The sequence below is a fragment of the Eremothecium cymbalariae genome, chromosome 4 (assembly GCF_000235365.1).
Source record: "Eremothecium cymbalariae DBVPG#7215 chromosome 4, complete sequence".
NCBI lineage: Eukaryota > Fungi > Ascomycota > Saccharomycetes > Saccharomycetales > Saccharomycetaceae > Eremothecium > Eremothecium cymbalariae.
In genome coordinates, this window is record NC_016452.1 from 882,252 (window position 1) to 895,152 (window position 12,901).

General features: G+C 39.9%; 4 protein-coding genes and 2 non-coding genes across 6 annotated transcripts; 3 read left to right on the forward strand and 3 right to left on the reverse strand.

Annotated features, from left to right (window-relative positions):
* Nucleotides 1-49: 49 nt before the first annotated feature.
* Ecym_4428 lies at nt 50-138 on the reverse strand. The gene is given in 2 exon segments: nt 50-85; nt 102-138. It is a non-coding gene; the product is annotated as a tRNA-Lys (tRNA).
* A 2,749-nt stretch (nt 139-2,887) lies between these two features.
* Ecym_4429 (cyclin family protein) lies at nt 2,888-4,702 on the forward strand (the record flags this gene model as incomplete). Its single annotated transcript, XM_003646245.1, has 1 exon — nt 2,888-4,702. One exon carries the CDS (start codon nt 2,888-2,890, stop codon nt 4,700-4,702), a length of 1,815 nt encoding a protein of 604 aa, XP_003646293.1.
* Nucleotides 4,703-5,848: 1,146 nt separating this feature from the next.
* Ecym_4430 (cyclin family protein) lies at nt 5,849-7,198 on the reverse strand (the record flags this gene model as incomplete). The annotated part of the gene is made up of 1 exon (XM_003646246.1): nt 5,849-7,198. One exon carries the CDS (start codon nt 7,196-7,198, stop codon nt 5,849-5,851), a length of 1,350 nt encoding a protein of 449 aa, XP_003646294.1.
* Nucleotides 7,199-8,506: 1,308 nt separating this feature from the next.
* On the forward strand, nt 8,507-8,578 carry Ecym_4431. Its single transcript has one exon. It is a non-coding gene; the product is annotated as a tRNA-His (tRNA).
* Nucleotides 8,579-9,825: 1,247 nt separating this feature from the next.
* Nucleotides 9,826-10,440, forward strand: Ecym_4432 (uncharacterized protein; the record flags this gene model as incomplete). Its single annotated transcript, XM_003646247.1, has 1 exon — nt 9,826-10,440. One exon carries the CDS (start codon nt 9,826-9,828, stop codon nt 10,438-10,440), a length of 615 nt encoding a protein of 204 aa, XP_003646295.1.
* A 531-nt stretch (nt 10,441-10,971) lies between these two features.
* Nucleotides 10,972-12,672, reverse strand: RRP9 (ribosomal RNA-processing protein RRP9; the record flags this gene model as incomplete). The annotated part of the gene is made up of 1 exon (XM_003646248.1): nt 10,972-12,672. One exon carries the CDS (start codon nt 12,670-12,672, stop codon nt 10,972-10,974), a length of 1,701 nt encoding a protein of 566 aa, XP_003646296.1.
* Nucleotides 12,673-12,901: the final 229 nt, after the last annotated feature.

Sequence of the window (12,901 nt, forward strand, 5' to 3'; positions counted from 1 at the left end):
GCACCTTAGGTAATCAAACGGTTATCCATATGTGAAAAAATATTCAGAACTCCTCATACGGGGCTCGAACCCGTGACATTTCGGTGCCTTGCAAGCATGCGTAAAAGCCGAACGCTCTACCAACTGAGCTAACAAGGACGAGTTCTGCACCCTGCAACTTGAGTGCATAATATGACACCCCGTGCTGGAAGATTCACATCACGTGGGTAACACATGAAGTATACTGCTGCAACCTCTTGAAAGGGCAGGGACCAGCTTTATCACAAAAAAAGAACTCAAAAACGTCATATACTGCAACGTACTCCCCAGACTACGTTACGTCGCGACTATGCTCTACTCCGAGCCGTTACTGAAGAAATAAATAACCGTACTGAAAACTTTCCAAGTATGCTATTTCTCTCCATTTTTTTATTCCCTCTTCAAGGGTAAATCTTCATCAAATCATCGATCTCACCTTTATACAACCCCGAAAAAAAAGACATGTATCATCGTCAGTTCGTGCTAACACTCACCACTTCGTACTTACATCCAAGTCCCCTATACAGACCGTAAAAATCCACTGACTCAGAAAACAACGCAACTTCCATACCCAAAGCATCATACAGCCCACAAACAGAAAAGAAAAAACAGCCTTTTGTTCCCATACAGTAGCATCCTCTCCGTACGCCAATTTGCTGTTCTTTCGCCTTTCCCCTTCTTGAACTTCCTATTATTCCACTACGGAGACAGACTACACGACCACAAATCTGACGCAATGCCCATACACGGTCAAGCTACGCAAAACTAAAAAAGAGATTTTCGCTTCCACAGAAAAAATTCTAACCAAAAGAACCTCTTGTAAAGACTACATGTCAATGCACCCGAGGCCTTTGTCACCGCATACAACGTGGCGTTTTGCCTATAAATAAATCTCCATGGTAATAATCTTCCCCCCCCCCCCTGGCCCCCGGGCCACCCCCTGGCTCTTTTCTATGCTGTGTCTTGAAACACTGCCATTTTCGCCCTTTCCTGTTGCTCCTTTTTGGCTGTATTAAACTCCTAACCCATAAACAGTATCAATCCAAGCTAATTTACTGTGCAATATGGTAATAATCCTTTTTGTCCTACGCAGACACCTCTAGTGACGGGCCTAAAACTGCCAAAAATCCAAAAAATCGTGACGCGCTTTTCTTTTTCTGGTCGAATCCGGCGCCAAATCCGTAAAGGGGAAAATGTAAATAGCATACCGTATTAGGAAAAACACAAACAAATATTTTTGTGTTTTGGGATGTTCTTCCATTCGATGAGAAGGAATAACTTACTAGTATTATTATTAGTATTCCGGTAGTCGATAGGAAGCTTGTTTCAGAAGACATGGGTTGAAACGAGATATAGCACTACCTAGCTACTCTATAGAATCATGTAGTGGGGTTTTTGAAAAAAAATAGAATATAGAGGGCGAAGAGGTGATGTTATTGCCATATATAGTAAGGATTAAACAGAGGAGTAATAACTCATGGAATCTTCTCTATATGAATTTTGAGAACAAGAACAGTAAAAAACTAGGACAATGAAAATGATACAGATGAAATGTTATTATTATTCTTAATCCTCAGTTCTCGATTCTTAATTCTTTTTTTTATTTTTATTTTTTTATTATTTTACACTTCTTCGTCGCAATTTTTTTGTTCTTGTGTTTTCTTGACATCCACTTTATGTCTGACTTTTCTCCTCTCTCTTCCCTCTCTCTTTTCTTTAGTTTTCATACTAGTCAAATAGTTCTTGATTCGTTTCTCTAATCTTGTGTCTTCTAACGCACATTAAAAGGACAGTCTTTTGTTGGTTGTTTTTGTACCCAGCTGAGAAAGGATTACCCAAAAAAAGTGAACGATATTAGGAACTTGTCAGTTACCAAGACTTTACTGAGCCCCTACCCTCACCACCACCGCCACGCCCCCACTCTCACCCCCCACCACCCCCTTAACACGCGCTGGTTTGTCAATTAGCCCTGGATCATTCTTTCACTTACTCGTATTCAACTGCAAGTTTTGCCTTTTTAGTGTGGGACGAACGTGATCTTCAAACTAATTGAGGCATTGAAGTTTTAAAGAGCCAAGACAGAGAGAAGTTAAGGTTTTTCAGAGATCGACTGAGTGAGATTGTGAGATTGTGAGCTTTTTTTTGATAAAAAGTGGAAAGACGGATAGAAGATCCAACTGAGCGAGTGAGTGAGTGAAGAGACAGATAGAGAGAGAGAGCATTCTGCAGGATAAAAGAGACAGTTAGGAACTGAATAATAGGATTCAAAGGGAAAGGAGTTTTTAGTTTTACTGTTAATTTTGTTTGAAAAAGGAAACCTTTTTTAATTTTTATTTTTTAATTCAAAAGTTGAAACTTTTCAAAACTATTGGGACCTTTTTTGAGATTCCAAGATTCATTTGATCAGAACACAGGCATACACATACACTTCATATAGGAGTTAGTTTCCAACTGGTATTGGCTTTTAATTTAGGAAGGTTATCATAGAACACATTGCCTTCGAACTGCACTTCCAATTCGAACATTCGTATACATATCACGAATTTTGGCCATTCTCATCCACATACCACCGGTCCTGGAATATACGTGTAACGCTTTTCCCCACACACACACAAACAAACAAACTCACAGAGAAGGGCAATTTTGTTACGGGGTTTTAATTTATTAACAAGGATTTATTTCTTCAATTTGGCGTACAGTTTTTTTTTCACAAAGAGAGCGTGTGTATAATATCAAAAGGGAAAGAAAGGGCTCTTTTTGAAGTATTATTACAACAGTTGAAAATCCCACAAATACACCAATATCCTTAAGAAGACCGGTGTTGAGCAACCTTTTGTTTTAGTTTAATAAATTTTCATCATCACAAGACATGTCCGGTGTCAATAAGGAAAATTATCAAGGTGTTCCTGGGACTAGAAGCTTAAAAAATCAGACATTGACTGCAACGAAAAGGTCTGTGTTGAACAATGTCACAAATACCACAGCGTCTCAGGATTCTTCTGGTGTGAATGCTAACGGCAGTAATTCCGGATATACAAATTCTTTCGGAAAGGTGTTGCGCCAGGCCAAGTCCAAGCTGCAGTCTGCCAGAGTAGCAGGTTCTTTGATTCCTCAGACGAAGAGGGAAAGAACGTTGGGAAGCATTTCTAGTCAGGATAATAAGGAGAACATTGCGCCACCATGTTCGATGGTTGCTTCAGCTCCTGCAGTAGCAACTAAAAATCTATCGTCTCCATCAAGTGTAGCAGCAACCGCAACCACCACCACAGCAATAGCAGCAGTAACGGCGGTGTCTACCGCATCAGTCACCAGAACAGTAGCGCCTGCGGTACCAAAACGGCATCTGCGTAGTATAGCAGAGGAGTCGCACGACGAATATCAGTCCATTTTAAAAGATGAGGTGGCCGAGGAACTTGTTGCCACGATTGTATCCACGGAACTTGCAACTGCTGCCTCCAACATCGCGATGACTGCATCTGCCGAGGGCACGGTCCCAGCAACAGAACACATGGACCGTGAATTCTTGGGGCCTCGATCAGAATATAGTGGTGTAAAGCTCGCCCACGAGAACGAGAGTAACAGCAGTGTTGGTGGCTGCAAGGGTCTTTCAGGTGTAAGCACAAAGGTGTCGATAACAGCACCACCAGGAGGAGTAGCAACGACAGCAGCAACAGCGGCAGCAGCAGTTGCAGCAGCAGCAACAACAGCAACAAATGGCCAACTTCGTCCCAACGTGAACCCCGACTCTAAGAAAAAGAGGCCAATCAGCACCATAGTTGAACCGGAAGAGTTGAAGAAATTCAAAGTGTGTGAAAAGGGCCAGGAATACGAGTGGGAAGATCTTGACGCAGAAGATATTAACGATCCATTCATGGTGAGTGAATACGTGAATGATATATTTGAGTATCTACACAAACTAGAGATAATGACCCTTCCGAACAGACATGATCTATTCAAACACGCAAATATTCAACAAAACCGTGACATTTTGGTAAATTGGATGGTCAAAATTCACAACAAATTCGGTTTATTGCCCGAAACTTTATACCTGGCCTTAAACATCATGGACAGGTTTCTCGGCAAGGAATTAGTACAGTTGGAGAAACTTCAGTTGGTAGGCACTGCATGCTTATTTATTGCATCAAAATACGAAGAAGTTTATAGCCCGAGCGTTAAACATTTTGCTTACGAAACGGACGGTGCATGCGATGAAGATGAAATTAAAGAAGGTGAAAAGTTTATTTTAAAGACTCTCAAGTTCAACTTAAACTATCCAAACCCTATGAATTTTTTGAGAAGAATCTCAAAGGCAGACGATTATGACATCCAGTCAAGAACATTAGCTAAATATCTATTAGAAATATCTGTGGTTGATTTCAAGTTTATCGGTATACTACCGTCTTTATGCGCTGCTGCTTCCATGTTCCTATCGAGAAAAATGTTGGGAAAAGGCAAGTGGGATGGCAATTTAATCCATTACAGCGGAGGCTACTCGCCAACTGAATTATCCTCCGTCTGCAATATGTTAATGGATTATTTAGTACAACCAGTTGTCCATGATGAATTATTTAAGAAATATGCAAGCAGACGTTTCATGAAGGCTTCAGTAATTTCAAGACAGTGGGCAAAGAAAGTTATGACTCGAAGTTATGACATTATGACATTGCATGAAACCTCAGAGTGAACCAAATGAAGCAAACAAGCAACAGGAAGACAGAAAGAAAGAAAGACGAGTGTGTGTTTTACAGATCTAGCTTTTAAGTCCAAAGAGGAGAAGGGAGGAACAAACAAACACATTATTATTATTAATTTTAAGAGTGGGAAATCAACCAATATTCACAAACTACAAAACAACGAAGAAGCTTGCATTTTGCAAATGATACTAATAACTAATTGCATTGTTTTTTAATATTTTTTTTAAAAAAATACAAAATCACATATAAATTCCAAAAAAAATTCCAGCATTTTTTGAATAGAGACCAGGCTAACTTCCCCCCCCAAAAAATCAGGCTCCGTTGACTAACAATTCCCCCAGAAGAGAGAATATTGTTACAGTTATAGAATTTGCGCATTATTATTACTTGTGTTTTTCCTAATTTTGTTTTTGTCTGTTTGCGCCCTTACATGGATATATATATATTTATATTTGTATATAAATATATAATTTTGTATACGCATCTAGGACATACGATAGTCATTACAGTTCAGTTCCGGATAATAGGATGAGGTTCCTCAAAAATATCTCGACCTTAATGTAGTATTCGTTTGACTAATCTTTAGACCATCCTACTTTTTTCTTTTCAACTTTCTAACGTATCTGAAATTTAGTTTAATAATAGTATGTTTTACTGTTATTAACGCAAGTTTTGTAATGAGTTCGGATCTTCAATAGGATGAATGATGATCATGGTTATCAAGAGAGTGCCATTTAGTGCCATACCATTTGAATAGAAACTTACCACTGTATATTTTTTTTTAAATATGCAAAAAATAATACTGTTTATCGATATTAAATATATAATATATATGCAAAAACGGTTGACTGGAATGAAGCGCAAAAACAAAGGACAAAAAAATAAACAAAAACGAGATGTACAAGTACCAACTTATGCTGGCAACATATTGGGTTTCCCACTAAATTCTCTTTTGAGTTTTATTAATTTTTAGTTTTATAATATTTTTTAGTGTTTAAATGCAGCCATGTTGCATGGTTGGTTAAGAGTTGTGGTCCCCCCCCACCCCCCATCTGTCTTCAGCGTAAACCAATGCTTGGAATGGAAAAAACTTGATTATTCGTTTTCTAATCATCACTTGATTATATATACACAGCTCACTTGACAATCTTTTGTTCATCACACCAGTTTTTCACAGTATCCCAAAGGCCAAGTTTCTTATACTTGTAACTTAAAGCGTTTAGCTGTGTAGTGGGTTCTTGGAATTCTATTATTAGATCATTGCATAACTTTTCAAAATCGTGATTTGGTGATTTAGTAGCCATTGAGCTGTACCATTCTAGGGTATCATCCCATTCAAATTTATCATCTCCGTATGTTAATCGCATGGCGCAATGCATCGAAACAGCAGCCATCACGGACGGTACCACGTGTATAAATTTTGAACAACACATTCCAAATTCGAGAAACAATTTGGCAAAGTTTCTCGTATTATGGTTGTAATTGTCTGCCTTGGAAATTCTCCTTAAGAAGTTCATTGGATTCGGCCAACCAATGTTAAATTCCAAGGAGTTTAGAATATTGCACTCTGAAAGCTTGATTTCATCCATCGTGTAGGCATTATCTGTAATATAGACATAATTGGAGAGCTTGGGGAGATTAACCTCTTCAAACTTGGCAGCTATTAAAAGCGAAGTGATAGCTACAAGCTGTAGCTTGGATAAAGATACTTTGTTCGAGGACAAGTAACGATCCATAATGTTGATCGACAAATACAATGCCTCTGGAAGAAGTTGGAACTTTAAATGCACTTCAATGAGCCAATCCACAAGGATAGCACGCATGGACGGTCTGATGTAAAACTTAAACTGTTTATCCTGCACATAGTTCTTTAGACATGTTGTTTGTTGTTCTCTACGTAGTAGATGTGCAAATATTTCATTTGTGTAGTCTACACACATCGTAACGTCATCAGCCTCGAGGGAATCCAAATCCTTGTGTGGAAATGGTTTCTGTATCAAAGGAACGGTCTTTACCGAAGACTGAGGCGTTCTCAGTTGGCTAACAGCACCGTCCTCAGCAGCAGCAGCTCCGTCAACAGCACCGCTAGTAGCAGGCTTTGCCACTTTCGGAGATGCACATTGCTGTTTTTTCTTCTTCCTACTACTTGTATGCTTTTCAGGTTCACTCTCAGTCTCGGTTTCCTCCTCGCCATCACTATCATGGTAGATCGCCCGTTTTTTTGATGCAGATCGCGTGCGATTCCTAACAGCATCATCATCATCGTACTGCTGCTGCTGCTGTTGAAGATTGGGACGATGTTGCTTCTTCTTTGTATTCACCGTCACTGTACTCAATGCCTTCCTGGGCACCCCGAGCAGCGTACTCGACCGTTTTTTCTGCTGTGTTTGTGCATCTTTACCACCACAGCCTCCGGATGGTGCTATACCCTTCGCCAAACTGCTATTCTCATCAGATACACTGGGTGATCTTGCAGGTGCACTCATTATATCATCCACTGGCCACAGTAATCAAAAGAATCCAGAAATAAAGAAAAAAATTCCACCACTCACTGTATATATCTGTAAGCTCCAATATCAAAACCAACAACAAAGAGGAAGAGAAATAATATATTAAAATAAAATATACAAGCCTTTTCGCTCCCAAAATCCAAAAAAAATACGCTAAATTTTTTTGTTTTGTTTTTTTTCCCTTTCTTTCTCCTCTTCTTCCTTCTATTAGTCCTTGTTTGTGCTCCTAGTGTATATATAATAAAGGAACGATCCCGCCGTACTGTCGACCGTAATTCCTATATACCTCCCTCCTTTTTAGTGGTTATTATTATAGTAAATTAACCTTTCGTTACTTGTTAGAATTGTAACATATAACCGATATGGGGGATACACAGCACAGCACAACACAGCACACAAAAAACACAAAAAACACAAAAAACACGCGTTGATTGATACCTCTCCTCTTCCCGTGCGTGCAAATTTTAGCCCTCTTCAAATTTGCCTGTATGTCTTCTCTTGTTCTCGTTCTCGTTCTCCCTCTTAACCTAACCTAGCTGGATATCTAAGGCTTTCTGCGTGTCTGCTCTCTCAAAAAGAAAACCCCCACTACGGAATTGGCGTTGAAAAACCACCAGCACTAGCCACTTAATATTAAATGATTCTGATCCCGGGTAAGTAACTGATAGCAACCCTAAAAGAACGTAGCACGCTTCCCAGCGAAAGAAACAGAATGTAAAACCCGTCACGATACAAAGATACTCGACAGATACCTGGGGTGGTGGGGCCTGTAAAACACAAAAGATGTACCGACCCAGGAGCCAAAAAACCAGAGCCGCCACGAATTTTCTGATGATCTTTAACTAGAATAAGTTAAATCTTTCGCTCTTTTTCCTTTATTTTCGGTTTAGTTTTTTGGTGTCTTAAGCGTGTGTGTGTAGTAAACAAAACAGAAAAACACAGTCAGACAACGAGAGCGGGCAGAAAAACGTCCTGTATGGATGAATGCCTCTATGAAATCGAGAGATTGTCAAGAATGATAATCTGAGAGAGGAAGAACCCTATGGATGGCGCCAAAAGTCTTTTGTAATTTGCCTGTACTGCTTAGTGTACCAGATTCGCATTAAATAAACTAAAAAGTGAACCAGCAACGCCTTTTTTTAGGATCACCAGTGAGATTTCGTGACGCGTTTTTAGTTTTGCCGCCAACACCCCTCTGGGAAAATACGCGTACTTGTCGTGTTTATACCACGTGATACGCACAGCCGTTGTAACGGAATTTAGAGCCGGATCGTTCATGAGTAAGCCATCTTAGTATAGTGGTTATTACACAACATTGTGGCTGTTGAAACCCTGGTTCGATTCTAGGAGGTGGCATTATTTTTCCATTGCCGGCCGGGCTTGTTAAATCGGAAACCTCTTTTTTTAACGTTTTCCCCATCACCCGAGCCACATTAATTACAGGAGCTGCTGCGTGCAAAGTTTAGACATTTCCAAATCCGGCGAATTTCTCTTTTCGGTCCTGGGAAAGCCAGATCTGGACACGCATTTGCCGAATACAGAAAACAATAGCTTTGTTTGTTATTTACCAAAATAACCATATTTATGAATAAAGTAATTAACCTTTGTGTCTCATTTTTGGAGAGAGAGATGGTTAGATAGTCTTCTGGGGACCCCAGTTTTTTATTTATTATACAGCCAACCAGGACTTTGGAGGAGTATGAAGGACTTTTTCAACCCCATGTAGTTTGTCGTCCTGATGGTGTCAAACATATATATAAGCTTTTGGTTTTTTCCCCAACACATATCATGCAGTGGTATTGTGTCTGGCTGAACGTCGTCCGCCAGAAAGGGTATGAGTGTGATAGAGTACGTGTATGTATATATGTATGTATGTATGTACGGAGCTGTAATTAATGGTGACAGAGTCCGCGATGGTGACGACGACGTATCTCTATCTCCATTAGACAGATTCCGAAGGGCAGCATTTTCTTTTTTCTTTTTCTTTCTCTTCACGCTGTTTCCGGATCTTTTGTTGCTGTTGCTGTTAACTGATATTTCTCTATTGCAACATCGGCATGCTCTGCATGCTGTATGGCATATCTTTTTGCTTCTTCCTGCCCGTTCGTGCTTTGACAGCAGCGATTTCCTTGTCCTGCTGTATTATTCAAGGTGTAGAGACATTTTATTCCCGTAGAGAAAAAAAATAGATCAATTGTATTATTGTTTCACATTATAGTATCCTATTTTTTCCTCTTTCCCTTTCGTTATTCTTCAACAAATAAAATAACAACTTTTTGAATAACTTGCATCAGTTCATTTTACATGTTTGTTTCTTCTTTTTTCAGTACACCTGCTTGTTCCTTATATAATAGTTATAACTCGCTCCTAGGTAAGGTGCCTTTGGTTTTCGTTTGAAGAATCCTTTTACAGCTAGTTTACAGCAAGATACTATTCCATATAGTTTTATATCTCTCACCCTCAGTCTCTCATTTAAACCTATAGATTTTCTTTGTTTTATTTCATTTTATTTGGGATTACAAAAATATTTTTTTTTTGACCGAATTTTGACGACGACGACGACAGGAAATACTAATCTTGACCAAAAAAAAAATAATACTGAGATGTTGTTCCATAGACTGACTGTTCCATTTGTATTATTGGCATGTGGTGTGCTTGCTGACCAATCTGAACCTACTGGTACTTCTACCACGACTATTTATGTGACTGTTACTTCATATACTCCAGAGGAATTGGCAGTTATTGCGTATGAGTCTTTGGCATCGGTTTCCTCAGTTTCAGCTTTGTTGGAGGAAAATAGGAATGTGCGGAGCATTTCTGATGACTTATTACATGCAACAGGGTTGGTAGCTTTAGCTTCCAGTAATAGTAATAGCTCTCTCCTGACTTCTGCAACTGTAACGCCATCGACAAACTATTCAAAGACTGGATTTTACAACACGTCGATTGACCTAAGCACCGCTACTGTAGAGATGAACGTTACATTTAGAAGTACGGTTGTTAGTATAAAATCTCTGCACCCTTCGCATTCTACAGACACCTATTTTTTTACGTCCTCGTCATCTGAGAGTTCGTCTCAATCTGAGTTATCGCAGACTGCTGCCGCAACCTCTGAATCAACCACCAATTCTAGCAGTGCCGGTGTGGCAGCTGGTTTGGTAGCAGCAAATGGTGTTATTATAGGTGCCATCGGAGGGGTGATTTTGGGTTTGATCTAATAGACTATTTTTATTTATATTTATTTTACTTTACTTTATTACATTCGAAGCAAAAAGAAAAATCCAATGTGGTGAATAGAGAGGGCTCGATCGAACCTTGGCGTGGTTTTCTATATTTGTATGACGACGGCGTGTCACTTCCAATAATCCAACTAATCGCCTGTTGATCTCAACGATTCAAAGCAGGCTCATTTTACTCATTCCGAAATGTCCCCACATCTCTAGGGTCGTCCCTCTCTCCCTCTCCCTCTCCCTTTCCTGTTTTCGTTTGTTGCTGAGTTTTTTAAGAAATTGCTTCTCTGTATACCTTAATTAAACTTTATATACCTTCCTTATAAGGCCCGATCAAGACTTTTATTGGCAGTTTTTAAAATCCCTAATAACGCAGAGGCAGGGTTTCCAATTGTTTTAAGTTTTCTTGTCAAGATATGATCCCTATTGATGGTGAGGCTGTCTTGTAATATATATATGGGTAAAATCTATCTAAGATAAGTTCAATTTCACGGCTAAAAAAAGCGTTTTTGTCTTCATTCAATATCCGGCCTGTTCGATGACCGCCGAATAAATGCCGTTTCTAGCACCTGAAATTTTGCCTTGCCATCTTCCCAACTTGTGCTCTTTACTGACACTGGCTAGCACACGCAATGTCTCGCGCCCATGTTTTCCACTCTCAACAGTCTGTAGCTGGGTTACAAGACCTTTGCAATTAGGTAATTTGCCCAATAGCATAAACTCACGCATGTTTTCTTGTAGTTTCCACACCCGCAAACAGCCATCCCAGGAACCGCTGAAGAAGACGTTGCTATATGGCACTGCGTGCAATGCAGTGATCCAATATGGCTGACTCAACTTGTTGCCTTGTAGCTGCTGTGTGCACAGCTCTGCGTTCCTCTCTGCAGATATGCTTGCCGCTTTTGAAAGAGGTAGAACTCCATGTGCAGTTCTCTCAACAAATATAGGCTTTTTCTTTGATAGTGACCATAATGCAATGTTGCCGTTATCAGACCCGGTCACAAAGTGCGAGTCGTCAATCATCGCTACACAATCTATGCTGCCTTCGCCGTAAAACATAGGCGGCTCTAGACCCTCTTCGTCGGCATGAGCTTTCTCCCACTTTCTAAGCAACTTCTCTGTGTTCTCGCCTCCTCTGAACGTTAGTCTTGTTTCATCAGCGATTTTCCATAACATTGCTGTACGATCACGAGATCCCACTGTTACACACCGCTCCATGTTTAACGCGGAAATATCAGCTACAATATCTTGGTGGCCATACAGAACTTCCAGTTGAGCAAACTGGTTAATAGCAAAAGTCCTGATCTTTAAGTCTGCACAAGCTACGTATAGCTGGTCCGAATTCTTACGGAATGCTAAGGCTAACACTTCTCCTCTACGGTCCTTAGTAGGTATCACCTTTACTGGTACCAATGACTCTGTACTCCAAACAATTAATTTCTTGTCACGACCACCAGTAACAACATACTTACCATCTGGAGATGCTGCAACGCTTAATATCTCGTCGTAATGGCCCTCGGTTGTGTTTTCAAACCCGTGGTTGCCTTCTGGAATGTACTTACTTCCCTTAGTATACTTAACCCTCTTGGGCCTGGCCTTGAAATCCGTAACATCGTATTTCGTCAATTGTACGTCTTTACTCACGGTATATACAAAAATTCTTCCTTTGCTCTTCATCTGTACATCTTCATGCACAAACTTATTCAGTAACGGTTGGTAACAACTCAGTCCAGTCAGATTCTTCTCCCCCACCCTTGTAAATGATACCTTCGCTTCAGTGATTAACATCTTGTTCGCAATCCACCTATACACACGACCTTGCTGCTCTGCAACATCCTGCTTTAACCTAGACGCAATGATATCACGGTCGAGTTCACGGGCGTCAAAATTGTTGTAATTGTCGATCGCAGACTCTGCTCCTGCTGCCTGATCCCGAAAAGGTGTGGCATTATCATCTCCTTGAACGATCTCATTCGCATCATTTTTTATATTTTCCAGGTACTGCTTGGCAAGTCTTCTTCTCTTATCTGCAGGATTCTCAGCTGAGAATTCCTCGTCTGAGTCTAACGTTTCCTCATGGCCATCATCCATTTCCTCTACTGAGAATTCATTTTCATCATTGGAAGAGACATCTGTAATCTCTTCATCGTTAACAGGAACCTTAGCTTTAGCTAAACGCCTAGTTCTCTTCCTAGAGGATCCTCGGACACCAGTAGCCATTATAAAATACCTTTAAAAAGCCTTTTAAACCTTCACTTTCAACTAATAGATGCTTGTCTTTTAAAGTTCTCATCTCATCGCCTTTCAAAGCCCAAAATTTTTCATCATCAAAAAAGAAACGATAAACACACATATTTTCTGATGATTAGATAATCAGTATATTATCATAAGAACTAATCAAATCGTACACAACAAACCTTCCAACAGGCTCAGTATTCTTAATGCAGTC